This window comes from Podarcis raffonei, chromosome 4, assembly GCF_027172205.1.
Source record: "Podarcis raffonei isolate rPodRaf1 chromosome 4, rPodRaf1.pri, whole genome shotgun sequence".
Lineage (NCBI taxonomy): Eukaryota > Metazoa > Chordata > Lepidosauria > Squamata > Lacertidae > Podarcis > Podarcis raffonei.
The window spans coordinates 59,533,587-59,560,935 of record NC_070605.1 but is presented as its reverse complement, the minus strand read 5'-3'; the positions used below and the strand labels follow the sequence as shown (position 1 = coordinate 59,560,935).

Below are 27,349 nucleotides of genomic sequence, written 5' to 3'. Positions count from 1 at the left end.
CAGTTTTGAACAAAAGGTGGCATTTATTTCTTTATGAATATATTGAACTGAATATTTAGTTCTCCTTCTCCTGCACCGTCTTTGTTCCACGCAGTCTGCCAGTACGACGGGCCGCAATGAGACCAACCTTGCGACCAGCTGGGGCATCTCTCCGGATGGTTGAAGGCTTACCAATGTGCTGATGGTTACCACCACCAAAGGGATGTTCAACAGGCTATGAAAGAAAAGCAGCAACCAGAGTAAATAATAAGGCAGGAAATTATTTCCAATACAAAAAAAAAAAAAGGGGGGGGGGGGAGAAACCAGCAACAAAGTTTATCACTAAGCTCCATCTGCATAGTTTGCTTAGATCAAAGGCGTGATTTGATGACCTTCAGGAAATGCTACAAAGTGAAGGTGTTACATTCTGCTGTTGATTTAACAACTTAGCTTGTTTTAGCTTTGAACTGAATGCTGATTTTTATTTTTTTTTACATTTGTTATGGGGACAGTGCCACTACAGATATATATTGAATTACAAGCCTTAAACTTAGCTTGCTTCGTTAATGTATTGGTTGTAAAGAAAACTTGCGTGGACACTTAGGTCATATTAGCACTATCTCCATTAGCAGCCATTTTATCTGGCTTCATCTGCAGGAGGAACCAGTCCAATCCCATATCTCTGTTGGAACCAGCTACCTGTTGGTTCCTATCCTTGTGGAACTGTATTCTCCATACTATGAAGGAATCACTAGCCAGGTCTGATTACATTTCTTCTACCTCTGCATTCCATTTTCCTCTTGTCTAATGTCACTAAAATAGATTACATCTTAAAACTGCAAACCACCATCAGTGTATCAAGGTAGTAGGTTAAGTAACCAGAAGAAGCAGGTGCAAGAAAGACTTACATTCATAGCTACACCACGGACACGTGGCCAGCAGTTTCTCTTTGCCTTGTATTTGTGGTAAGCCCGTCCAGCTTTCAAGATAGGTTTGTCAATACGACCACCACCAGCAACAATACCTGGAAGATTTTTTGCAAGAGATTTTCCCTGTTATTATTTTCCAAAAACAGTATTAGTGCTTTAACTGTTCCCCCATTAAACATGGTTAGTTATGCTCTTTGTAGGCCTTCCAAGTGCGCAGCACTAATAGTAGCAATAGACAATGTTTACCAAATGATTTTATTCGAAGCTTTCCATTTGCTTTGCTTCTGGGAAATGCTTTCATATTGTCTCACAGTTCACTTGGGTAAAAATATTTGAACCTTCCATATTTAGTACTGTGATCAGACTTCTAAATGAGACTGCAGCACTGAGGATGCTAATGTGTGCCCTTGAGGCTGCCCACAAGTCTCTTAGACTCCGTTATAAGGGGTGGCAATTATTATTTGTATACTGCCCTATACCAATAGACCTCAGAACAGTTCACAGCCACCACCTCCCACATCAAGGCTAAGGGAGGAAGTGGGAGGACCTTTCCCACTCACTCTTTCAGCAGTATGTGCATTCTAAGGCTAAGGTTGGCCCCTGATCAGAAAGCAGAGTGACTTGTGAGGGTAAGTAGGGAAAGTGAAGCAATCTAGCCTGGGGGAAGGAACATAAGACTGACAAGTGAAGTCCAAAGACAATGAACTGAGAAACTTGAGTGAATGTAAATGTCTTGAAATTCAAAGTTTTCCCCACAGGTTCTCTTACCACCATGTGATCACATACCGCATCAGTCTCCATTGAATGAACATCACATCTGGTACTTTCTAGTGTCACCATGGTGCAGAAACATGGGTCCAAAACACAGAACCCCATTGTTTATAGGGACTCCATCAAAACCATTATCTATCCACACATAACCAGATCACAGATATATTCTGTGATTCTGTTGTCGTACTATGTAAAAATCATGATTCATGCCATGGATCAATGATTTCCCGGTGCTGGCAAGCAATGGTTCTGTGAAGCCTACCTATTTAAGCTAAAATTTGAGAACGCTTGGGGGGGCATGTAAAACCATGCACATTCAAGAGGATCTGTTTTAATTCTGCTGAATGGTTTTATCCAGACCACCTGGAAAAGTGAAAGTCTATGTTCGCTTTTTGGGTGGGCAGGAAAAAAGCGACCAGAGGGAGTAACGTCCATGGCACTCTCAAAATTCCAAATTTGTGTAATCCACAAGCAAAAGCTAAAAGTGGAATATTATGTGATTACCTGTAGCTGTATTATATTTATGCTGCTATGATTGTTATTAGTTATACACTTTTCTTTTTCTGTATATTTCTTCATTATTGTATATTTGGATAATTTGCAGTAAAACATTTTTTTTTTTAAATTCCAAATGTGCCCAGGGCAAAAAAAAAGAAGAGAGAGGTTGGTGACCACTGCTGTAGCAACACAGTATTAAATAATGACACAGAACACATTTTGTGCAATGTCATTTTTAAAGACTGGATTCTAATTTCTTAAGTGCTTACAAGCAGCTATAGTGACAAATACCAAGACACCAATAAGAATGTAACAATGTCAGGGGCTTAATCATCACCTCATTCTTGCAATGCAATATGCCCATTGTCTATCAACAATGCCCTTCTGCTGTCAACAGAGACAAAAGAGGTCAGACTCAATGCAAAATAATATATGCTAAAAAATTCTCTTTTAAGACACCCAGCTGCCAACTCAAAATCACAATTATTCAATAAACAACATCAAAGACTCCCAAATGAATTTGCTTGACTAGACAGTTGGAAAATCTTAAGCTCCAAATAATCAGTCACGGTCATGTTCTTCTCTTTCATTACAGGCCTTAAATTAGTATGAGAAAGTTAGTAAAATGGTGATATCATGCATTGCTGTTGTAGTAAATAGCCAATTCGGTTGAGTTTTGCAGAAAACCTCCTCTATGTTAAGACCTTTTTCGAAGTGTTATTAGTTGGAAGCGCCAGAACACCTCTACAATCCAGATTCTGCAAGTACTGTCCTAAAACTACAGAACTTGCAGAATCTGGATTGTAGAGGTGTTCTGGCGCTTCCAACTACAAACACTTCAGCTTATGAGGCATAAAACCTAGCATATATATGAGGCAACACTTACCAACAACTGCTCTGTTTGCAGAGGAGATCACCTTCTTGGACCCGGAAGGCAGTTTCACTCTGGTTTTTTTGGTTTCAGGATTGTGGGAGATAACTGTGGCATAGTTCCCAGAAGCACGGGCCAGTTTACCACGATCACCTGGCTTCTCTTCAAGACAGCAGACAATAGTGCCTTCTGGCATAGTACCAACGGGCAGGACATTGCCAATGTTGAGTTGAGCTAAAAGATTTGTACACATGAAAAACATTTTTTAGAGCTGCAGTATCACTCTAATGTGCCACCTCTCTTGAAATCTACATTTTCAAGTTACCTAACTACAGTGGTGCCTCGCAAGACGAAATTAATTCGTTCCGCAAGTTTTTTCTTCTTGCGAGTTTTTCGTCTTGCGAAGCACGGTTTTCCATAGGAATGCATTGAAAATCAATTAATGCGTTCCTATGGAGACCGCCTTCAGACCAGGTCCGGGGACAGTCTGTCCCCGGACCTCTTCTGAAGGCTGGCGGGGGGAGGACTTTTCTCCCCACCGCCAGCCTTCAGAACAGCCTTCAGAACAGCCGGGCAGACATCCACAGCTTGGGGAGCCCTGCAGGAGTTCCCCGCAGGGCTCTCCAAGCTGCGGATAGCAGCCTGCTGCCCCACACGAGGGGCGCTCTTAAGCAGAGCGCCCCTCGCGCGGGGCAGACATCTGCAGCTTGGGGAGCCCTGCAGGAGTTCCCCGCAGGGCTCTCCAAGCTGCGGATAGCAGCCTGCTGCCCCGCATGAGGGGCGCTCTTAAGCAGAGCGCCCCTCGCGCGGGGTAGACATTCACAGCTTGGGGAGCCTTCATCTTGCGAAGCAAGCCCATAGGGAAATTCGTCTTGCGAAGCCGCTAAAAATCAGAAAACCCTTTCGTCTTGCGGGTTTTTCGTTTAGCGAGGCATTCGTCTTGCGGGGCACCACTGTATTTCCAAAAATATGCACAACTGTTTATTGTCTTTACTCACCTTTCTTGCCACAGTAAACAAACTGTCCAGTATGAATGCCCTCGGCTGCAATGAACAATTCTGTTCGTTTCTTAAACCTGTACGGATCACGGAAAACAACCTTGGCAAGAGGAGCTCCTCGACCAGGATCGTGAATTATATCCTATTGAAATATAAATACAGTTTAAGAATCTTATAATTTCAGATACTCAGTGAATTACATGCACTTTCCAGATCAAAAGGCCAAGCACTTGAGATAACTGCTTAGCCCTGCTAGGTAATATTACATATCTACATAACTTATGAGCTGCCTCATTTCCACATATTTTCCATTTGGGAATGGCTGAGGTTAAACAAAGTTGGAATAAAGGCAATCCTCCCCTAAATCAATCAAAAGCTTTGTCCCTTAGCCTCTGTGCTTTTCAACTATGCCATTGCCTTTTAAATGGAAGCCTATAGTTGTCTTGCTCTTAAGCAAGCTTAAATATTTTCAGAACTACCTTATTGGTATGCACTTACCTTCTTCCCTACCATCTCGTTTTTCTATTGTTATAAACCATCAGCAGAACAAAACCATTAAGAGAATAGCAACAGAAAATAAGTGTGACTTTAGGATTTTCCTTAAGACCTGCAATGTTGGCGCCTGTCAGAGCACAGGTTACTGACTGAATTTTGGAGATATGGGGGCCACTAAAGAATTCCCCATGCAAGATAAGTTATAAACCATGTTATGATGCAGTTTATTTCCTTACCCACAGTCAGTACCTCAAGTCCTGTCTAGGTCTCAACCTCAACTTGTTTGCCCACACTGCCTCCAGACACTGACTTCAATAGCCTCCATGGTATTATTAAATGGAAACAAGACAGTATCATCTGCATACTGCTGACAGTGGTTTCATGTAGATGTTAATATTTGCATAACCCACATTCAACATACTACCAGATTCATCAAGATGATAAAATACAAATATAAATATGCATCGTATTAAATACCATTAATACATACTGTGTCAATCTTAAAAACATCAAATCATTTGAGAAATTTTGTACTATAGAATTTCACAAAAGTATGCATAACAAAATAATACTGCCTGTACTAGTTCTATTGACTATAAACTGCTAATAACTACTCTTATTAGGGAAAAAGGGATTCAGATTTCTTAAAACTTAAGTTACAAGAATAGAAACAGAACATCCAAACAACTTGGTACTTGCCTTTACAATGCCTTTGATATAGCCATGCCTTTCAGCAAAGTCTACAGCTCTCAGCTTTGCTGCGCCTTTCCTGTGCTTCACATGGGCTCTGAACACTGACCCCGCACCTTTTCTTTGACCTCTGATTACACGGCCCATTGTGAACCTGAAAATAAATAGTTATTAGCATGCTTATTTAGAAAAGGCAGCTGTCTCTAGTGTAGAAAGATTCTTTAGTATGGGTCTCTATCCCACCCATCTTTCAGTTTAAAACACTTTCAGTATCTAGCGTGCTTGTTTTCTATATCACAAGTATTTTAACTGTATTTCTGGATCTCGCACACAGTGTTCCTATCAATCTAATGCACTATTTATGGTTTCTCAAAGCCCTCTCAAATGCCAAAGTTTGAGAGTGCAGCTTTTTTGTATGGGAACTTACTTTCTCCTCTATAGTCATGGTCTCACATAGCACAGTATAGGTTAAACACACACAAACATATACCCCAATGTTTTTATATTATTTTGAAAGTTTTTCAATGAAAATGTTTGCAACTCATACTGTTTCTGCACCAAGAAGTTATTCTTGGTATATGGACCTAAAGCATAAAGACTTGCAATCTGAAAGTTAGCTTATTTAAAAAATGCAACAGGGCCTTTGACTAAAACGGAGTAGGTAGAAGAAAAATATTTGCGACAGCAGGAGTTTCATATATCTTAAGATTCCTCTAACAATGTTATTCTGTTCTGAGGGATCGCCCTGGAGAATGGCTGCCGTTACAGACGTTTTTTAAAACATAAAATCACGAGCACAAAAATATCCCCCTCCTCCTGTTCCCCTCGAGCTCGGTCTCCCGTCGGAGCCCATTCTCCGCTGCTCATGGCCTCGGCAGCCAAAGGAAAATCCAGGCTCGCCCGGCAGCGGGAAGCGAATCGTTCATAGGAGCCGCACGAAGAGACGCGCGAAATGTTTCCCGCCCGCGAAACCGGCCAGGGGAAGCGGAGGCCGATGCCGGCCGTAGATGGTCGGCGGGGTGCCGCCGCGGCCCCGATGGACACGGATACACACCCGAGGCCTGTTTCGTGTCTTACCTCAGCCGGGGCTTGGCTCGGAAAGAAGGAAGCTCCGGAGGTCACGGCGCCACCAAGTCCTTCCGGCCTGGACGGCGAGCGGCAGGCGTAGAGGCGTCAGGGGCCTGACGGGTAATGTAGTTCCGGCATCCGGGTACTTGAAAAGTCTGTGGGGCACGTGACTCGCCCCGAGCCTCCCCGTTCGGTTCAATGCAGGACGCGGCTTCTCCGTCTCCCCTGCCATAAAAAATCGCAAGGATGCGCAAAATGGCAGCGAAGCGCCCGCCGCTCCCGCTTCTCCTTTCCGTCCCCCATGACGAGAGTTCGTGGGAAAGGCGTTGGAGAGCCGCTGCTGCTGCCCGTGCCCTGGAAATGGCGGGCTGTCGGCGAAACATCCCCCGTGTATATTTACCCCGAAGAAAATCGCAATAAGTTAAATGGGACTTAATGCCCCCACCCCACTTTCTGGTATGTTATTATTCATAGGCGGTTCCTGCTGTTTTGTAATTGACTTGAAAATTGTCTTTTAAAAAAATAAATAATCCACCGAGCTCCTTCCTCAGCAAGTTGGCTTAGTAAGATTGCCCCTGAAATTTGTCACCCTCCCTTTCGAATCTGCGCTGTCCCTGCAGAGGATAAAACGCCTGCTTGATTCCAGCTGCACTGCTGCTCCCTTTGCGCGGCCACACCAGGTTATGTAACGCGCGCCGCCTTCCTTTCAGCGGCAATGGAGCTTGTGCTCTTGTCAGGGCTTTTTCTCTCTCTCTCTCTCTCTCTCGCTCCCCTCCCCGCCCGCCGGGGCTGTGTTGGCATTTAAAAGCTGCGTCACGACAAGCAGCGATTCGGCAGGTGAAGCTGTCAGCGCAGATACAATGGGCGAGAAAAGCTTCACATTTGCTGATTTCCCGCTTGGCAGGAGGCTGTTGGAAGGCAATCGGAGCCATCCTGAAAAACGAGTCGGGGTTAGGCCATTAGAGAATTGGGAGGCTTTCATTCAGGCAAACTAAAATATCCTTGCTTGCTGAGATTAGGTAATGCTGTCATGTTTCTTTTAAACCAGTGGCTCTTAACCATGTTTGGGTCATGGGCTCTTCTGAGAACTTGATGAAAGCTATGGACCCCCCTCCCCAGAAAAAATATACACAAACACATATATGCACAAACACTAAACACAAAATATGCATACAAATTTTACTTTCAGCATTGGGAGAAAAAAGTATTTTTGGGGTACAGATCCCCTGAAACATAGGTAAAGAACCCCATTTTAAGAAGCTGCTCTGCTGACACCTTTCAACTCAGACCCAAGGTCTACAACATCCCTTGTTAGTTTCCAATTTTGGAGAAATACTGTCTGTTGATCCCTAGGACAGGCAATATTCAAAATGCTTCAAATAATACCTTTTTATAGTGTTCTTTATTTTTATTAAATTATTTCAGCATACAATAACAATTTGCAGATAAATAATGAAATATCCTAGCCCAGAAGCTGGTGTTTAGGCAATACATGCATAATAACAGCCAAATAACACGAGTTTTTATCCCAATCTACTTTTTTACAGATGGTGATGAACAGTTTAGGTTAACCAAAAAGTTTTAAAGTGTGGGGGGACCTCTCTACTTTTGTTTTTAGCTGTGTGCATAATAAAACTGCCATTCATTTACAAAGGAGTCTTTGTGCTTCATTCTAATAATACCTTTTTATTGGATGAATTGCATTGGCAGGTAACAGACTTCTGATATGTACTGAATTCTTTTTTAGATCCAATGGAAACTATATGAACCATTTCAGATATTGTTGCCTTTTTAAAAAGCAGCATCTAAACTAATATCCAATTCAATGCTTTGTTTGGATGCAAGGCACGTTATTGGCTTAAAATACAACTAGGTTGTTCTGTTTCTTTATTTGGATTGAAGCTGGTGTGTGTGTACACCACTTCCCAAACCAACAACAGGAGCACATGGGAGTAAATGGGAGTGTGTACACAGCCACTGTACACCTCCAGTTTCTGATTGTCTTTTACATATGTAACACCCGTGTCTGAGAAATTAGCCAGTTGCCTGCCCTGGAGACGGTTGTACTCCCCTTGAAGGAGCAAGCATACAGTCTGCAGACGCTTTGGGCACCAGCTTTTGTCACTGGAGGCACAGCTGACAATAATACACAGAGAGCTTGCAACAGAGTCCATCACTCTGCTGCTACAGATTAAGCCACATTGGTGTATGCGTTGGAGCTGTGGGACTGAAGGGAGAAAAGAATAAAAATGCCAACCGCCAGGAAAACCAATTATTCTAAGGGCATGGGTAAAAAAGGTAACTAATCCATTAACCAAAGGCTTTGGAAAAAATGGTGCAACTACAAATTATGGATGTGATACTAACAGTGGGCCTTATACAGGCAGGTTGATGATTTCTCATGATATGTCAGATACTTGAAGCAAATCTGCAGTGACAAATATTTCAGTAATGTCTGAATGTAAGAACTAGAAATGTCTTTTGTCAGTTTGGCTGGTACAACAGCTACAGCCATTCCTGGACTTGACCACAGTACAGTAGTAGTCCAGGCACCGTTAAAGATTTGATTTCGTCAATTAACTCTATGTAAGGCTTCCCTTGTGCTTGGTCTGGAAACTGCAGTTAGTGCAGAATGCTGCACGACTGGTAACAGGAGTGAGACCCTGTCAGCATATTACACCTCTGCTCAGAGATCTGTACTGGCTGCTGGTTTGTTACTAGGTCAAATTCAAGGTGTTATTATTAGTATATAAAGCCTTCAACAGCTTGGGACCAGTTTGCTTGAAGGATCGCCTTACCCCATCTACGCCCATTTGACGGCTTCGATCTGTGCAGCTGGCACTTCTACAAGTGCCACATAATGACCATTCTGCACCTACACTCTGAAACACCCTGCCAATTAATATTAGGCAAGTGCCATCACCATGTTGTTTTCAGCACCTGCAACAGACGTTTTTGTTTTGGCAAGTCTGCCAAGGCATGCAACTTTAACATGCAATTTTATTATAAACCCTAAACAACATAGGCCCCAAATATCTGAAAGATGCTTCCAGCTCTACAGACCCTCTTAGGTATTAACCCTTTTGGTTCCACCACCCACCTGCAGTCTTTTGTGTGTATTTTTCAAGGAGAGGACATTCCTTGAGGATGTTTTCAAGGGAGAGGACATTCCATTATGATTTACAGTGTCGAAGGCCTTAGTCAGGTCAATAAACACCATATACAGGGGTTGGGTTTGCTCTCTGCATTTTTCTTGAAACTGTCGAGCAGTGAAAATCATACCCTCTGTCCCCCCTAGAAGGTCAAAAACCATTTTGGGATTCAGGAAGGGTGCCCTCAGATATAGTTAGGAGAAGGTTTGCTAAGATCCTTCAATAATTTGTTAATAAAGAGATGCCTCAATATTTCCACAATACATTCTATCACCTTTTTTTAAAAAAAAGATTGATAATTTTAGCATCCCTAAAGTCTGCTGGGATCTCTTCTCTCGCCCATATTTTTCAGATGAGCTTGTGTGTAGTAAGTTCAATTCTGTTCACTTTGAAGACTTTGGCAGGTATCCCATCAAGTTTGATGACTTTTTTGTTTTTCATTTGGTTAATGGCAGTACACAACTCTCCCAGATTTGGAGATACTGCAAGCTCATGTCTATTTTGTTTTTGCAGGGCCACCATTTTTATCTGTAAGCTGCCTTGAGTCCTTGGCAGGGAAAAAGGTAGAGAACAGCTGCCTGGCTGCTTGTGGAGCGACAAGAGAAACACGAGAACAGTGATGACTAGGTGCTCATTGCGGGCAGGTGGCGCTGTTACGTGAGTGAATATGGGGAAGAGTGTCATATCACCTAGGGATTCTTGCAGTCCGCATATCTCATCTTTGTCCTTCATCTCCCAATGAAAAGCTCCCAGGGTCTCCATTCCAACTGCACCAGTTGTAGAACACAAGGTAGCCATTTGCGACTTTGCTCATCTTTTCTACAGTAGGGAGTTGCTCTGTAGTTTCAGTTTGTTCTGTTCCATATGCCCTGGTTCATATCCTGCACGCATGAGCGTCGTGACTGTTTGGCCAGCAGCGGCAATACCCAAAGACGAGTCTGCTATTGTGCTCCTCGTTGCTTTCCCTGGGATGTAGCGGAAGTTTGTATGCAGTGGGGTTATAGCGGCCACCAGGGCCTCTGCTTTTGCACAGTACAGATTTACCCTATATCCCCTTGTACAAGGAATACTCCTGCGGCCTCGCAGATAAGGTAGTGATGTTAAGCCAATCCACATTTTGTCCCTATTCTGGTGGGAGATACTCTGTGGCCTTGAGTGCTTTCCACGTCTTTCTTTCCTTGGGGGAGTTGGAGTAAGTGCAGGTGCCATACTTTGAGGCATGGTCTCCCCTTCCATGCTTACCCGCGTGTCATGGGGGAGTGCTTTGTTCTTAGACCACCATTTGCAGGAGTGGAGATTTTTAATGGGTACAGTAATACCTCCGTGACCATCCGCCTTGTCTAGCGTCCATTCTGGCGAACGTACACGGTAAACCCGGAAATACTGGAATGGGTTACTTCCGGATTTGTTGCTTGTGCACGTGCAGAAGTGCAAACCGCTCCGTGCACAGACACAGCACTTTGCCCTGCGTCCTTTTCAGCTAGCGACCGGGGCTCCGGAACGGATCCCAGCCGCAAGACAAGGTACGACTGTATTAGTGTCCTGACATGTGCTCACAGCAGCCTAAAGAACAAAAGATGAACAGACTCTGGGCCACAACTAGGATAGTCATGTTTACAGACGTTGGACTTTACATGTTGGCCTTTGGCAATCCAATATGTGGCTGTGTGCTAGGACAGGCTTGCCTGCATGTAGGCTCTGAACCATTATCTGAACCATTACCTGCAGCATTCTACTTTTTGTAACAACATTTTAAGTTAATGTGTTTTACAATCTTCTTATCCTTACAATGACATTGTCAAGCAGATCATAGTGCTGCTTGAACATTATAACAAAACAAACAGTACTAGTCTCTTAAAAATACAGTGGCATGAACTGTCTTGGGCTAGACTCCACTTCACTAGATGCATCATTCTTAGTAACCCACAAAAGCATATTGTTACACTTGCCAGCTTTAAACTGCTGCTGGACTGTTGTCTTATTTCTGGTGTAAGCCATGGTTAGCTGGCTACCTCTTTGATTAAAAGTGTACCAGAGTTGTGTACTCAGTATCATAAAAAGGCAAAGGTACCCCTGCCCGTACGGGCCAGTCTTGCCAGACTCTAGGGTTGTGCGCCCATCTCACTCAAGAGGCCGGGGGCCAGCGCTGTCCGGAGACACTTCCAGGTCACGTGGCCAGCATGACAAAGCTGCATCTGGCGAGCCAGCGCAGCGCACGGAACGCCGTTTACCTTCCCGCTAGTAAGCGGTCCCTATTTATCTACTTTCACCCGGGGGTGCTTTCGAACTGCTAGGTTGGCAGGCGCTGGGACCAAGCGACGGGAGCACACCCCGCCGCAGGGATTCGAACCGCCGACCTTTCGATCGGCAAGTCCTAGGCACTGAGGCTTTAACCCACAGCGCCACCCACGTCCCTTACTCAGTATCATACAATAAGCCATATTCTGGTGGGCTGTTTTTTTTTTTTTTAAAAAGGTATAAGACAAGGCTGTTGCCACTTGGCTTACTGAGAAGGAAAATGTGCTGCCAATATTGTGCCCAATCAAAATGTGACACAGCCTAAGTATTTTAAGTTGTATAGGAGGAGAAACAATTAAGAATCATGAGCCTCAGAAATGAATGGATAGCATGAGCATGTACAGAGTGTGCTTGCCTCCGTAACATAGAATTTGTTTGTATTTAATAACTTAAGCCTAAACCCTTAGTCATCTACGTGATGCATGGAATCACTTTTTTTTACCAAAATGCCAAGGAAAAAAAGGGGGGGGAAGACGAAAGTTAATTTAACAGCATCAAATAATTATCAATGTATTGCTAAGGGTGGGTGGGGGGAATCAGGACTCAGCTACACTGGCAAAGAAAAAGCACTTTATATGTGTTGTTTATCCTTTCTAACACCGTGACACATATAAAGTTTAGAACACGTTTATGAAATGTTTCTTTGATGTGTCTCAATCCAGCCTCAGTATCTTACGTGTTCCAGTTCCCTAGAACAGCTCCAGTCTAGGTTTCACCAAAAACACAGGAACCTAGGCTCTCTGGCAGATTTTTGGTGGGCTATATCACACCTAATGATAGAGTTTGTGATTTGGTCACCATCGTTTGTACATCTTACAATCACCACTATCGAGTTCTGCAATCCATCTGCCCAACGGCAGTTTGTACATGTACACAATAAATGTCCCTAGGTCCAATCAAGCTATAAGTACGAACACACACCCCTTCTCAGGTGGTACGGGTGGAGAGAGGCAGCAGCTGTCGGGACTCACACGACCCTCAGTGGGCTAAAGGCAGGCACCTCAGTGGGCTAGCGCCAGTTGCAGCAGACCGGCTGCATCTCCTGTTCCTCCTCCTAGCAGACCTTCTCGCTCTCTCATCCACGCTCCTCCCTCCCTTCCTCCTCCTCACCACCTTCTGACTCCCTCTCAGGGACCCCCTTGCCGTGCCGCCATCTTGGGAGCCGGCCCAGCCAAAACCAGGCAACATCTGGGGACAAGCCTGCTCCAAGCCAATTTTTGTAAGGTTGCGAATATAAGCCGCACTTTAACTTTTCACAGTCGGAATTTGGGGGGGAAAGTGAGGCTTATATTCAGGCCAATACGGTATTTTTATATGACATTCTTGTTTCAGAGCATCAGTCTTTAAACCAACTTCCTACTATGCACCTGTATTACCAAGTTTCCAGGCTCATGCCATCCATTACTGGTCAAAAAGAAATATACGTCCCGGCACATCTCTCCTTTCCTCTCAGCATAATTACCCTGTGACTTCCATCAGCTGTTAATGAGGGTTAGCTGGTTGTAGAATTGACAGATGAATTTTTTTTAAAATAACTTGAAATCTCAATCTCTCAGTCATCAAACAAAAATGGTATAATTGTAGTAACAACAACAACAACGTTTATTTTATATTTTATTTTTTACAAACAAGAGACTCACAGTATGTCCAGTGGTGTTCACTCACACAAACATGCAGGCCAGTGAAATGAGATAAGAGAAGAGAACAGCAAGGCAGCTCAGGGAAAGAAACACGAGGGCTTGGCTCTGCGGCTGTGTAGGTGTGGCCTTGGAAATGAGCTCGGACCATGTTCAGAGCAGATTTGTGATTCTGATAGGTCTACCATGGCAGCAGCCCTGTTAATATTACGTATGCCATGGCTGAATTGCCATCATGAGAACAGGAGGAAGGGAGAACTTGCGAAGCTAAGGCCAAGGAGCTTGCAGTTCTAGTAACATACAAATTTATCACCTGGCGTCAAGATGTCGCCAAATCCCTTGCAACTTATCAAATGGCATTTGATCTCTCCTGAGAGCTTGCAGTTCTTCGCATCTCTGCAATTGATTGAAGGCAATTCAGAGGAGAACAACATGCACCAACAATACAGAGGCCGATTGTATGCCTTGTGTCCCTTCCAGGAATGATCTATCCAGCATGTACATAACAGCCTCCTGGCAGTGGCTGTCAGGAGTTCCTTTATGAAGGTTTGCCAAGAAAGGAACAATATCACATACCAGGGCAGCTTGTTGGCAAAACGGAAGGGGCTGCTTTGCCCTGCCGCCACCATCTACCTACTCCTGCCGCTGCTGCATCTGCTACTGGACCAAAATCAGTGCCAATGGTGGGGCACCCATGGAGGCTTCTGCTGCCTGAAGCAGTGGTCTCATCCTGCCCTATAGCTGGGCCAGCTCTGCCACATACCATTTCAACAGATTTCACTTCTTGCCCCCTGCCTGTCCTGTCAGTAGCCTCCTTGAACAAGGAGGGACTTTCCAAAAAAAGGCCCCAGTAACCCCTCCATTTCAGCTTCCAGTGGGAAATGAGATGTCTTTGCATAAAGATCCTTGGTACCATGTATTCTATTATCTAGATGTGTAGATTGTCCAGCACTTTTTATTGATATTTTCTTACTGATGTTTTATTGATCCTGCAATAATGTATGTTGTTCGCAGGCTTAATAAAAGTGTGGTGTATGCATAGCTAAATAAATAATCATAGTAATCCCTGGGTAGTTTCCAGAACATCATAAAATTAACAGCAGTTGCAAAAATACATGTCAGTTAAACCAACAATTAAAAGAACGGTATATTTTAAAGAAGCACAGAACAGTCTAAAACACTGCAAATTTTTTTTTTAAGTCTCACTGGTTCTCTCCAAATGCCTGAGAGAGTAAGAATGTTTGGGGTTGATGTCAGAAGAGCTTCTGCAAGTAATTTGAGACTATGCTGAGCTTGATGGATCCATGTTTTGACTCAGGATAAGGCAGCTGCCCAGGTTCTTTGTATGCAGAAGTTATACAATAATTCCTGTTTGTTTTTATTTTTTCTCTAACAGAAACATGCCAGGTCAATTGTCATGTCAATCAATGTCAAAATGTATAAAGTATGAGACAGATTCAACTAACAGATCCCACAACTAGAAGCCTGCACAAGGACATCCTGTAATGCAATAGGATCCTACTCAGAGTAAATCTATTGAAATCAATGAGCACGACTAAGTTATGCCTATAAATTTCAGTGGGTCTACTCTGAGTAGGACTTGCATTGGCAATTAATAATAATAATAATAATAATAATAATAATAATAATAATAATTTGATATTTCTACCCTGCCCATCTGGCTGGGCTTCCCCTCTTACAACTCATCATTGACGGTTTTTACAGTGCTACATGGGTGCATGGACCATTCTAATTTAGGATCATAATTCTACATCAAGCAAATGCAAACTAAAATTATTTGTGGGAGAGAAAGGAAGTGTTAGTATTTTTTCATTTTGGTTAAAATAGTGCTATACCACCATTTTCTAAATGCATGGGAAAGTATGCAAAATATTCAGATGTACTGTATACATTTCCCCCTTTAAAAAAAATGTAAGAAGATTCAGCTGGGTGGAAGGCAAGCAGAGAAATCATTGGGTGGTAGCCAAAAAGCCATTTTTGAAGTAGGTACTGGAGAAGACAAAGTGGCTTAAAAAATGATCTCATTGGGGTGGCATATTTTAAAATTTATAAACTAAAACTTCAAGAGAAGCTATAAGAGCAATGCATGCATTTGCCAAATAGATCTGTCCTTTTAAGATGCATTTTTAATGCATGCATATTCCATGGCAACCTTATGGAAATCTCAGCAAACGTTCCAAATATAGCGTTTACCCAATTCATCCTAAGGGTTTGTTTTTAAGTTGCCTTGTTTTTCCCTTCTTTATTTCCTTCTGGACCTCCCAAACACTTTAATGACAGCATTGATTTCATAGCACCTTCCCTGGAGGTTTAAGCGAGGGCTGCAATGCACTGGCAGTTTAAAGACCAAGGAACATGAAGGGTTTCTCTCCTTTCATAAAGGTTACTTCTTATAACAACACATTTATTGGGAGATGAAAAAGAAGAACTAATACCTGTATGTTGGAAGCAGGAGACTTTTGAGTTTTCCCAGTGGAATATGTCCCCCCCCGCCCCCCGCTTTTTCTTATGCGACGTTAATCTGGTGTCTGCTGCTTTGTTTTTGCTATGTGCTCTTGTAGGCACTTGGAGAACTATTGGGATTATCAGTGACTTCATCAGAGACCGAAACTTAAGCTGCTAAGAGGAAGAGGGAGTTTGCAACACCTAAACACCTTAAAAAGCAAAACAAAACTCCAAGCACACATGGCAGAAAAATGATCTGAATGCATCCTAAAGACGGTTGTGTGAGAAAGGGCACAGTATGCAAATACAACAAAGGATCTTGTGGCACCTTCAAGTTCTTTGTTAATATTTTATGTGCCATAGGACTTTTTTTCTTGTTTCTGCTACCCTTCTGGAAGAGCTACACACACAGCACTTTTGATGCAGGTACACATCTGCATCCATGATGAGACCTTGATAGTCATTTTGGGAGGAAAGACTGGCCTTTCATGCTGTGTTGCCGTCCTGATTCATTTGATACGTGCAGATAGACACCCACCATAGGGATCCTGTTGAAATGTCTAGGCTCTTTAAGGAATATTGGAGGATTTACAATACTATATTAATCATAAACAAAACTTCTGATTCCTGAGGTGAGTTCCAGCACCTCTTTTTCTAGAAAAACAGCACTGAAGAAGAAGAGTTTGGATTTGATATCCTGCTTTATCACTACCCGAAGGAGTCTCAAAGCGGCTAACAATCTCCTTTCCCTTCCTCCCCCACAACAAACACTCTGTGAGGTGAGTGGGGCTGAGAGACTTCAAAGAAGTGTGACTGGCCCAAGGTCACCCAGCAGCTGCATGTGGAGGAGCGGGGAAGCGAACCCGGTTCACCAGATTACAAGACTCCTGCTCTTAACCACTACACCACACTGGATGTCCCTATTTTCATCAGAGAAATATTGGAGGGTATGTGCTCATCAGAATCATGCATAACTGATGACTGTGAGAGGAACATGCATTTGCCAAAGAGAGGCTCCTTTTCCGCCCCTGCCCCTGTCTCCCCTAATCCTGCCTTCTTCTGGGTCAAAAAGGACCTGCACATTGGCGATTGTGCATCAGTTGGATGCACCTAAAATGGCCGCCGCCTGTGTATCCTGGCCTCAGGATACCCCACAGCCCAGAAACTCTGGGAAATTGCAATCAAATATCACTAGCAAGCTTAGGGCTGGTTAATGCATGAAGGGGTTAAGATCACTGAATTGTATTGCTAGACTCAGTTAAGTCACGCACCTCATATCTAGTGAAGGAGGAAGTGAACCTTTCTTCATTCTCTTCCACCATGTGAAGCCAACCAGGCAATATGTCTGGGCTCGACTGCTTCAAGTTAAGACCATGTGTTCAGAAGTATTTTTCCGTATTTTGCAAACCCAATATTTCTGCCTGTGTTCTTCTTGCTGCTGCTTTTTGCTGGAGCTTTTAAGCAAAGCATTTAAACTTATGAATGCTATGGTCTGTTCACTGCAAGAGGAATAGAGAAGGGAAGCACTGTAAGCAGACAATGAGATAGTTAAAGTGTCTGCAACCTGTGCTCCTTATGCTTCACTGTGCTGCACAATTTTGTAATTTTATGACTCTGCTGTGTAATTTTATGACTCTTGCTGAATCCAGCCTCTTTATTATTATTAATTACCTCACCCAGGCGATTGTATTTATTGCACGGAAACCTCAGCCACCCCAACCAGAAACCTCAGCCGTGAGCCACAACAAACAACCTGAGGCATTTTCCACCCAGCGCCAGAACTACAGTTCCACAGCTGCTAATGGGACGGACCATAGTCGGGATGGAACTGCTGCAATAGAACAACATGGGCTTTGAAGCCCAGAGTTTATATACCTCTTTGAACAAAAACTTCAAAAACTGTTTCAGACTGAATATGTGCAGCCATGCCTTTTCCTATGGACTAGTGTAGCCAGGATACTACTTGGCAGGGTGTGGTGGATTCCTGCCCTGTCAGGATACTCTTCTTCCTTTCCTTAATGGAGCCCAAATGCATATGCAGTCCTTTAGCCAGTGTAGATAAATGTAGACTCTCGATTAATAGGACCGCCCTCATTGAGAGGGGGCACTTTTTTGTAATGTTGGTCTGATTGGATCACATTCCCTGAGCTAAGGTAAACTTGGCTTATAAAGACAGGACATTTATCATGAAGCAATCAGTGTAACTCTTCCGATACTTGTTTCCCGGATGCTTCCAGCTTCCCTCCTTTTTCTGAATAAACGAATTCCATTCTAAACTCTTAGCTGAGGTAAAGCATATCCCAGGCTCCTGCAGCAAGCAGCTGACCCAACAGTTTATTTATTAAATTTGTATCCCGCCCTCCCACTCCAAGGTGCTCAGGGTGACAAAAAAACAAGTGAATAAAAACACAATTGGGGGCAACATAGGAAGCTGCCTTATACTGAGTCAGACCATTGATCTATTTAGCTCAGTGTTGTCACTTGCTGGCAAATGCTCTCCAGGATTTCCGGTCTTTCCTGGAGACGCCAGGGATTGAACCTGGGGACTTCTGCATGCAAAGCAAATGCTCTACCATTAAGCTACTGGTGATAGCACCTTCTCCAGCACTAACATGTAACTATATTGGTGTAAACCTTTCAAGCAGTCGTGCTGTGCTCTGCTGGTCCAAGTGATTTAGTCTCAATCTCTATTCCTGCATAAGTCATAACTAGACAAAAAGATCATAGTGTTGTTAAAAAACAGTGTTATTTATTTTTTTTAAAAAGATATTTATTGAAATTTTCAACTTTAATACATTAAAAAAGAATCAAAAAAGAAAAAACAAAAAGGTTTAAAAACACATAACGTTCACAATCCTTATTTTTCTATAACATATTTCCCTGACTTCCCCACACCTCCCCTTCTTATATTCCAATTCAAAATGTTAGTTCAGCAAGTTCTTATCCCTAATTTTAACCTTTTTCTATTTAGTTCATTTTAAAAAACCAATTTTGCCTTATCCAAACTTAAACATCAATACTTATACATCAATACTCATTCTTAAAACATTTTTCTAACGTCGACCCAATTTTCATACAAATAACAAAGTAAAGTAAAAACAAAACAGATTGTAATTATGCACCCTTTGGATTCCCAAACTCCACCCCCCGTTTCCTGGTTTCAATCCCCAACAAATGTCCATCAGTCTTAGTCTACTATCAGCCTGGAGATCTCACGTCCGAGGCTCTTAATTCTCTCTCAATTCCTCTCTGCCGGTTTTTTTGATAGTCCTTAATATTAAACACCAGATATCGGAGAAGCTCTGGCCCAACGGGATCCATGTTTCTTCCAGCCAGACCTCCATACTTAAAAGTGGAGCCCGAATCATGTTTCTTACTCCTTTCAAGTCCAAATGTCCCCAAAGCTCCAACTTCCACCTTAAGCAAATTTGTAATCCTTGGGTCTTCAGATCTTCACATAAGGAGATCTCTCCATTCTTCAATCTCCAATTCAGACCAGATTTTTGACATCAATTTCTTATTTTCCTTTGTAGCCATCATGTCAGGCCTCTGGCTCTCCTTTGTCATCTGCAAAATTACAGCTCCTCCTTCCTTTTCCTCAGGAACAACATATATCTCCTTCTCCACACTCTCAAAACTCTCAAGTTTCTCTTTTTGTCCAGCTGCATGGGCTTCCTGAGTCAAATCCTTATCAAATTCAGTGATGTTATTTACTGTTAAGTTCAGAGTTGCAACATTTGTAGCCAAAACATCAATTTGGCCTTGTAGCTTTCCCAAAAGAACAAAAACTCTGTCCAACCCAGCCTGAATTTTCCCTCCTCCAGCCATTCTTGTAATGTCCCAAATCCCCCTCTAGAGGGATTTTGGAAACTTAGTATTCATTCCAGTTCAAATCCAAAAATCAAGTTAGTTTGTAACAGTTCTTCCTTGTTTTCAACAAATTGTAACCAAATTGTAACAAATATAGCCAGCAGAAGCAACAAAAACAAAGTTCTCTTTTCCCGTCTTGACAGCTAATTTGACAGCTGTCAAACTCTTCAATACCTCATCAGCAGGCTCTCTCGCGGAGCACTCCCGGGTCCGGGGGGGGGTGGCACTTCAGCTCCCAAAATTAGCTCTTTATCCTCCAGTAAGATTTCTTATATTGCCAAATCGTGAAATTAATGTCTTTTACCAAGTAAAAAAGAAAGGGTTCTCTCGACCTTAGTTAGCAGGTCCTTGCTTTAGATTATTTACAAGACGGGGAGACGGACTTCCTGTTTGCGCCTTCCCCGATCGTGCCTAATTCAAAAGAAAAATTTTTCTTTCCAATTTCCGTACTACTCACGGGTTGAAAAAACAGTGTTATTTTTCTAGAAAAAGAGGTGTTGGAACTCACCATTCTCTTAGAATGGCAATGGCACCTACCTGGTTGGTGCTGGAACTGAGTTCCAGTGAGTTCTGGCTGGAAAAAATCCTGGTTTAGAATGATTTTTAAAAGAACATTAAACTCTAGGTGCCACCCCCCACCCTCCATCCTCCCAAATGATGCTTGGAAAGCAGAGTAATCATGGTACAAGCTATTCTGTGTTGTTCTGCCTTCTGCATAAAGCAAACACAGCTGCACAAAAATATCCTCATGGTTTCTCAGCCAAAAATTAGCTTGCTTAAAGAAGGTGAACTTCAGTAATGGAGCTTTTAGAATGTAGGCCAAACAGCAGTAAATGTTCAAGTTGTGCATAAAACCAAGAGAGGGCATCAAAGCAGATGTAATTAAAGTTCAAGGTTCTGTGCGTAGGCATAAGGTATTAAGGCTGCCGGCAAGCAGAGAGCTGTTATGTAGTGAGGCCATTTTCCGCAGTAAGAAGGCATTTTGCTGTTATAAACAACAAATTTCCTTCAAAACACCTGGTGACCATAATATAAAAGAACCATGCCTGTACAACTTAAAGATGGCATTGATACCTCAACTGGAAGCTGCGCTATATGCTCAGTCTGCAGACTCTGGAAGACTGCATCAGCAAGAACCCACTTGTCAGGCAGTACCTTGCTTCTATAGCTTGGCTCTTCTAGTTCCTTATGGATGGTGTCTCTAACAATATCCAAGAAATTCTTGTCTCGGTCACCAGCTCCACTGTATACCATATTACTTTCTTGTTCAATTCTCTTCCTTCCCATCAGAATTCCTTCTTAGCATATAAACTTGGGTACAAGATCCCTCATTCTACTAAATCTTCAGGCTAATGCAAGTCACACAAAGGATTGCAGCTCTTCCCATTCGTAGAAATCTGGATTAACCTCCTTTACTTTGATTTTAAAAAAACCTTCGATTCTGGTTATCATTGCTTTTAAGTGCAAATTAACTATGCTATGCACATTTCAAAAAATTGCACATTTATTCCATTTGCAGTACAACGTTTCTGGGAAATTGATCTGAGGTTTATAGCACAGAATTATGGAACCACTCACATGGAGTGAAGCAGAGCTCAAAATTCACATACTAAAAAGTATCATGCCTGATCAGACCAATGGTCCATATATGTTCCTCTAGACGTAGGGGACCAAACACTGCCTGCCAGCTGACAGGGCTTTACAGAGCAGCAAGTCTGGGGCAGAGGTGGGAGGCTGGATGGTTGCTGCATGAGCCCCTGGCTGGTGCTGCGTTTGGGCCTGGATCAAGCTTGCTGTCATCACACAACGTCAGTAGGATTGGCTCAGGATTCCACAGATCCCCTCACTGCCTCTCAAGGTTCCAAGTGGAGGTTCCAATGAATGGAGGTACCAAGGGCAGGCTTTATTCATCTTCCAATCAGGACACTGAGGGCCTCAGCACCTTGAGTGGGCTGGGAAATGAAGCCCTGTAGTTACTTAGACACCCTCCATCACTTCCCTGGAATGATCAGACATATTCTCTCCCCTGGCAAGTTCTCTGTATCTAGGAGGAGATGTACCTAGGAATGATGTGCAGGGTAGGCTCAGGTAGAAGAAAATGGCACACAATGTGTTATCACATTCATGTGTTGTTCAGGGGTGCCAACTTGAATAAAATATGGGGGGGGGTCATGTAAGCCCCACCCCACATAATTGATCACATGATGTGGCACATGCACACTATTTGAATGGTAATGCTGATCAACTTGGGGGGGGGGGCTCGGTCCCTTCAAATATTTTATTGGGAGACCAAAGGGACCTGGGCCCCTAGGAATTGGCTCCTATGGTGTTACTGTTTTTTTTTTTTATGTGCGGCTGTGGAAGCGCCCTATCTGGATTGAACTCCAAGGGGGCTTTAACCAATTCCCATGATCTCTATTTTCCCCTATGAAAATTGCTCCCCCAACCTTCTATTGGCCCCAGAAAGGAAACTGAAATTTGCAGCTATGGAGGGGAGGGGCTCCCCACTCTCCCAGAGGGCCGTAGCTCAGTGAGAGAGCATTTACTTTGTATGCAGAAAGTTCCTGGATTCATCTCTAGGTAGGAGTAGGAATAGGGTTGCCTGGAAGTTGCTGAGGTTTTTTCAGGAAGACCCCAAAAATGCGAAAAAAAGAGCACTTTTTTGATTGACTTGCCTAAGGTCCAGGACAAAGTGCCTCCTCTCGGAAATTCCCCCTGGAATTTCTATTCTGCCTTTGAAATCCTGGTAATGTCTGGGAAAATCCGGGTGCACGGCAGCCCTAAGTAGGAAAGTCTCCTCTCTTAAAACCCCGGAGAGCTGCTGCCAGACAGTGTGTACAGTACTAAGCTGAATGGACCAATGGTCTGACTCCAGGTAGCTGTCAAGCAGCTTCCTATGTCTCTGCACATGGGTCGGCAAACTAATGCCCGGGGGCTGGATCTGGCCCAATCACCTTCTAAATCTGGCTCATGGACGGTCTGGGAATCAGCGTGTTTTTACATGAGTAGAATGTGTGCTTTTATTTAAAATGCATCCCTGGGTTATTTGTGGGGCACAGGAATTCGTTCATCCCCCCCCCAATATAGTCTGGCCCCCCACAAGGTCTGAGGGACAGTGGACCGGCCCCCTGCTGAAAAAGTTTGCTGACCCGTCCCTGCATTTCAAAGAGCAGCTTTCACAGTAGCAGAGGAAATAATTAATTTCTCCTTCCATGCCTGCAATGACCCTGATCATTATCACATGCCCCAGTTGGTTGATATTTTCATTTTAAAAGCAACAACCCTGCAGGCTAAATGCAAAGATACATTTAGCATCGTATCATATGAGAGGAGGAAATGATAACTAGCATACTTGTAGCAGCCTGCTCCACCCTTCTTCTTTTTTGCCAAATTATCAGAGCATTCCTTTTTAACCTCACATCCCATGCTCCATCCTACATCAGTCTGAAGTCTCCTGGTGCTCAGCAACATTCCATGCGGCGGCTACTGAATGAAACTCTCTTGGAAAATATAATTGTTTCAGAATAACAGGTCACTCCACTTCATCTAGAACACTTTGCCCTGGCAGTTTTCTAGGTATCTGTTTAGCTGGGAGAACAAGCAAACCAGGAAGTTGAATCTGAGGACTGATTCACACAGTCAGGCTACTCGAATCACAAGCACAAGTAATCATGGCATTTCATGATCATGCAGAGGGAAACCATGGCCAGATTCAGGGAGGTGTGGGTGCCAAGCTGAGGGGGCACAAAATAATATAAATAAATAAATAAATAAAAATTATTGTGAAAATAAGAAGTATTTTTTTTTGGGGGGGGGGGAAGGGAATCAAATTTGGTCCATGCTCAGAATGCCATATGACCAAAATCGGCCCCTGCAAACTGGAGGAAGTGAGTGAAGAGCTAAGGAATACGACTGCAGCTGCTTGCATGTATGTGCTCTCACCATCAGCACATGGTCATATAAGACGGCTGCATTGAGGAGGGGCTGGAGGACGGTGGGCTAAGCCCCCTTCCACATCCAACTGCATGGACTATGAGAAATATCTGTTTTCACAGTCAGCAGCTTTTCCACACCTTTCTCTTGCCTCTGGTTTGTGAGCAGCAGATGGTAATGAAGGACAACTCTGCAGAAAAGGTTCCAGTTTGGCCTTGAGGGTCTTCCGTTGTGCAGCATGATCCCTAAAGTAAGGGAACTGACTGCAAAACAACCCAAGGTCTTTACCATAGCAATATATTGAGAGATTCCCACAAGAGCCTGTCCAGTGTTCAGGGATGATGGGAGTTGTACTCCTGCAGCTTCCAAGATATCCAGCAGCAGTGGAAGCGATCCCTGTTTTCAATGCTATTTTATCTGTTGTTGCCTGTCTTTGATTTGACCCATTTCCTATTCGTTTGCCTTTTGTGTGGGCTGATTTGGAATGTTATTTCTCTCACACACAGTTCCTTATTCAACACAAGAAATAATAAAGGAGACAAAATACGTTTGCACACCTCTACTCTCCCCACCCAAAAGTCCCTCATTTGGAACAGCTGAAGTCATACACCTTCAGGTCCATGAGCATGGGCATAGCCGGGAGGGGGGGGCAGGGAGAGGCTGCTGCCCCCCCAGTCAATAAAAATACATTAGTGGGGGGCAGGCCCTAATAAAAAGCCTGCTTCCCACTAAAAATCCTGGCTATGCCCATGTCCATGAGTCTGATGTCAGAGATGCTGTAGGATAGGGTCTGATCCAAATCTTCCTTTTTTCCTCACAGCACTCCAAAGCTTCATATTTAAAAGGCTGAGCACAGTTAAAACAATTTTGCACCACTAAAAAAGGAGCTGCTCTGGTTCTTCCAAAATGGATTTTTAAGTGGTGGCAGGTTTATAAATACTGTTACACTGTTTCTACACACACACAGTGAATGGCAGCACAAAACCAGAAAACTGCACAAGCAAACTACACTAAAAATTGTGCACGGAGAATCTGCTTGTGTGCTTTTGCACACTTATTGGGCAGCTTCTTCTTTTTATTCTTTATCTTTTAAAATATATTTTTATTGAAATTTTCCGGTTTACAAAAGCATGTGCTATGCCTCTTTTTTCAAGTTACATTTTCTACAGATCAGTTTCATTTGTTGAGACATTGGTATTACATTAGGAAGAAAAGGGGGAAACAGGTGGAGGGGGGATGGTAAAGGGTGTGTGTGGGTTGGGTGGCAATGCTTCTACTGTATTCCTGTTTTGTGTATGTGTGCCACTTATGTGGGTTCTCTTTACTAATTGCATGTATTTCTTTGGTGAGGAGAGAGGTTGGGGGTGGCCTAGGCTAGGGTGTGGCTGGTTGTCTTTGGCTGTAGTGAAAATTGTTTTCATGTGTGAGTGGGCTGGGTGGGTGTTTTTGGATCAGGTTAGCCAGATTGATTCTAATGCTGTTGGCAGGTTCTTGTTGGGCTGTGTATGTGATAAAGGGTAACCATACCAGGGTGAAGGCGTCTTCTTCTATTTGTCCCCATGTCAGTTTCAGTTTGTTGGTTAGTTTTTCTAATAAGGCTGTTTCCCATACTATTTGACACCATTGGTCTATGCTTGCTCCTGACAGGTCTCCAGTGTCTGGCTATGATGCTTCTGGCTGCTGAGAGTAGGTGCGTTATGAGCTCTTTGTGCTGTGACTGGGCATTATTAGCTGTTTCTTTTTTAAGGTACATATGCAGCTAACTGTCAGTACTTAATTGGTATAATAGAGTCAACAAATTAGAAGGCAGGGACAAACGCAAACGCACTGGATGTCATCCACAGGCAGAGGACTAGCTCCAGGTCCTGCTAGCAGACAGAAAACAACAGGGAGAATTTGTTGTCCTTGCCTCACTTTGCTAACATACAAAGGACCATCCATAACAGATGAAAATAGACACTTCTGCTTAGCTAAATGGCAGAATCCTGGCAATGTTACATTTTTCATGCTTGTGTGTGACCCTAGGAACATGGACTTTAAGAAAGGCTGTGTGTATCCTACAGTACTGGATGCTGGTCATGATACTGAACAGAGAAGGCAGTATCCTGGGCATTTCAGCTTTCTCTCTTTTTTTAAAAAAAGCAAGTTTCTAGTTGGGCTTGAAAGAATACTGCAGTTCTTAATGAACTCTCAGAAGCCAGAGAATTTCCAAATAAAGTTTTCAGTGCTCCTAGGGCATAATTTCTTGTCCTTCTCCATGACCAGCAAATGTTAATTGTATGCATGTAGATTCAGAAGCAAGCCCTACTTTGTTCAATGGACTTATTCTCAGGAAAACATGCACAGAATTCACATATCAATTTGCATAATTTATAGCTTTTGTGGAAGCCAGCTTTAAAACAACATGGAGAGCACCATGCTTAGTTATACAAGCATTGTTACTTCCTTTGTTCAGGCGGTAGGTTTTGTATGTGTGTCTGCAGAGATAGGCACTTACCAGCTGCTGCAGTTGAGCCACTTACAGTGCTCCTTCTGGTCCCCCAAAACAGCAATAAAGCCTTTATTAAAGTCTTTATCCACGCCTTTCTTCCTCCATCCAGTGGATAACTGTCAGAAGGCTAATTTCCCTGCATCTCAGGGCTCTATGGTTTAAGAGGATGAACTGATGCTTGGGCAATCTCAGGATGGAGTGGCATACCTCCTCCCCTCCAAATATTCCACAATGTTCATTCAGACTACATGAGATGCATCACAGGAAATTAGCAACTCTTTCACAAGACATTCACTTTTAGAATAACCCATGAACCAAACCAAACCACAATTGTTTCTTTAACTTCCAGTAAAGTGTATATAGAATTGCACCCTTAATGCTAGGAGCGGAAAAGTTCACATAAGTGGCCCTGATGCACATATGATGCATATACTGGTAAACCCAGTTTTTTTAGTGTTGAGAAATTTAATTATTTTGTAGTTTCCTCAGCAAAAAAGGGGCTTTGCAACTTGAGTTGTAAATATATATTGCCAAGTGAATTTACAAGCACTGCGAGATAGGATACTTTCTGTCTCTTGAAGGAATAAATGGGTCCTATCTAATACACAACTCATATGAATACACACATTTGCCTCAGAACAAGCAGCACTTGCAGCACTATTTTATTTTGATGGGACTTACTAAAATAAATGTGCCTAAGATCATACTGTGTCAGATAGTGCAAATGTGAAGTTAGCATGTATGCACGGGGAGAAACAAACTTTTTGAGTATACAAAGATCTACTGAAGCAAGCCAACAATGTCAAATTGCTTTTCCTCAGGTGAATAGAGGATGAAGTTGGGGGGGGGGGAGGCTACTATGAGATCTGCTCCTTTGTCAAAATGCGTCCAAGGTGACAGGCATTCTGGAGAAGCGTCCTGAAGAGCTAAAAATACTGGGCGGCCTCTCAGCCCTTGACCTCTGGGGTCAGAAGCCTCCCGCACTTAAGACGGCAGAGGCCAAACTCCTCCTTGCAATGGAAGGCAGCATTTTCCGTGGGCAAATGATGCGAGAGGCCCAGACAAGGTCATCGCTATGCATCCTTTCTCTGCAGAGGGTTTTTTGTGACCAAGCGAAGCAACGGCATTAGGCGCCAGAGGGAAGGGGGTGGGAAAGGGGGAAAGGCGTAAGAAGGGGAACTCCGCCAGGAGGCCATCGCCTCC

At 43.3% G+C, this 27,349-nt stretch overlaps 1 protein-coding gene and 1 long non-coding RNA gene across 2 annotated transcripts; one reads left to right on the top strand and one right to left on the bottom strand.

The window, feature by feature from the left end:
- Positions 1-6,427, bottom strand: RPL8 (ribosomal protein L8). The gene is made up of 6 exons (XM_053386904.1): positions 6,309-6,427; positions 5,241-5,385; positions 4,047-4,188; positions 3,064-3,282; positions 888-1,003; positions 1-214 (listed from the first exon to the last, which is right to left on the bottom strand). Exons 2-6 carry the CDS (start codon positions 5,376-5,378, stop codon positions 56-58), a joined length of 774 nt encoding a protein of 257 aa, XP_053242879.1. The 5' UTR covers positions 5,379-5,385; positions 6,309-6,427; the 3' UTR covers positions 1-55.
- A 26-nt stretch (positions 6,428-6,453) lies between these two features.
- LOC128413088 (uncharacterized) lies at positions 6,454-11,495 on the top strand. The gene is made up of 2 exons (XR_008330230.1): positions 6,454-6,755; positions 9,965-11,495. It is a non-coding gene; the product is annotated as an uncharacterized LOC128413088 (long non-coding RNA).
- Positions 11,496-27,349: the final 15,854 nt, after the last annotated feature.

Excerpts from the sequence above, each read along its gene's own strand:
- RPL8 (XM_053386904.1), bottom strand. The coding sequence starts at position 5,378 with ATGGGCCGTGTAATCAGAGGTCAAAGAAAAGGTGCGGGGTCAGTGTTC. Across the intron at positions 4,189-5,240 it reads ATATCAAAGGCATTGTAAAG|GATATAATTCACGATCCTGG; the intron begins GCAAGTACCAAG and ends ATATTTCAATAG. Across the intron at positions 3,283-4,046 it reads TGTTTACTGTGGCAAGAAAG|CTCAACTCAACATTGGCAAT; the intron begins GTGAGTAAAGAC and ends CAAATCTTTTAG.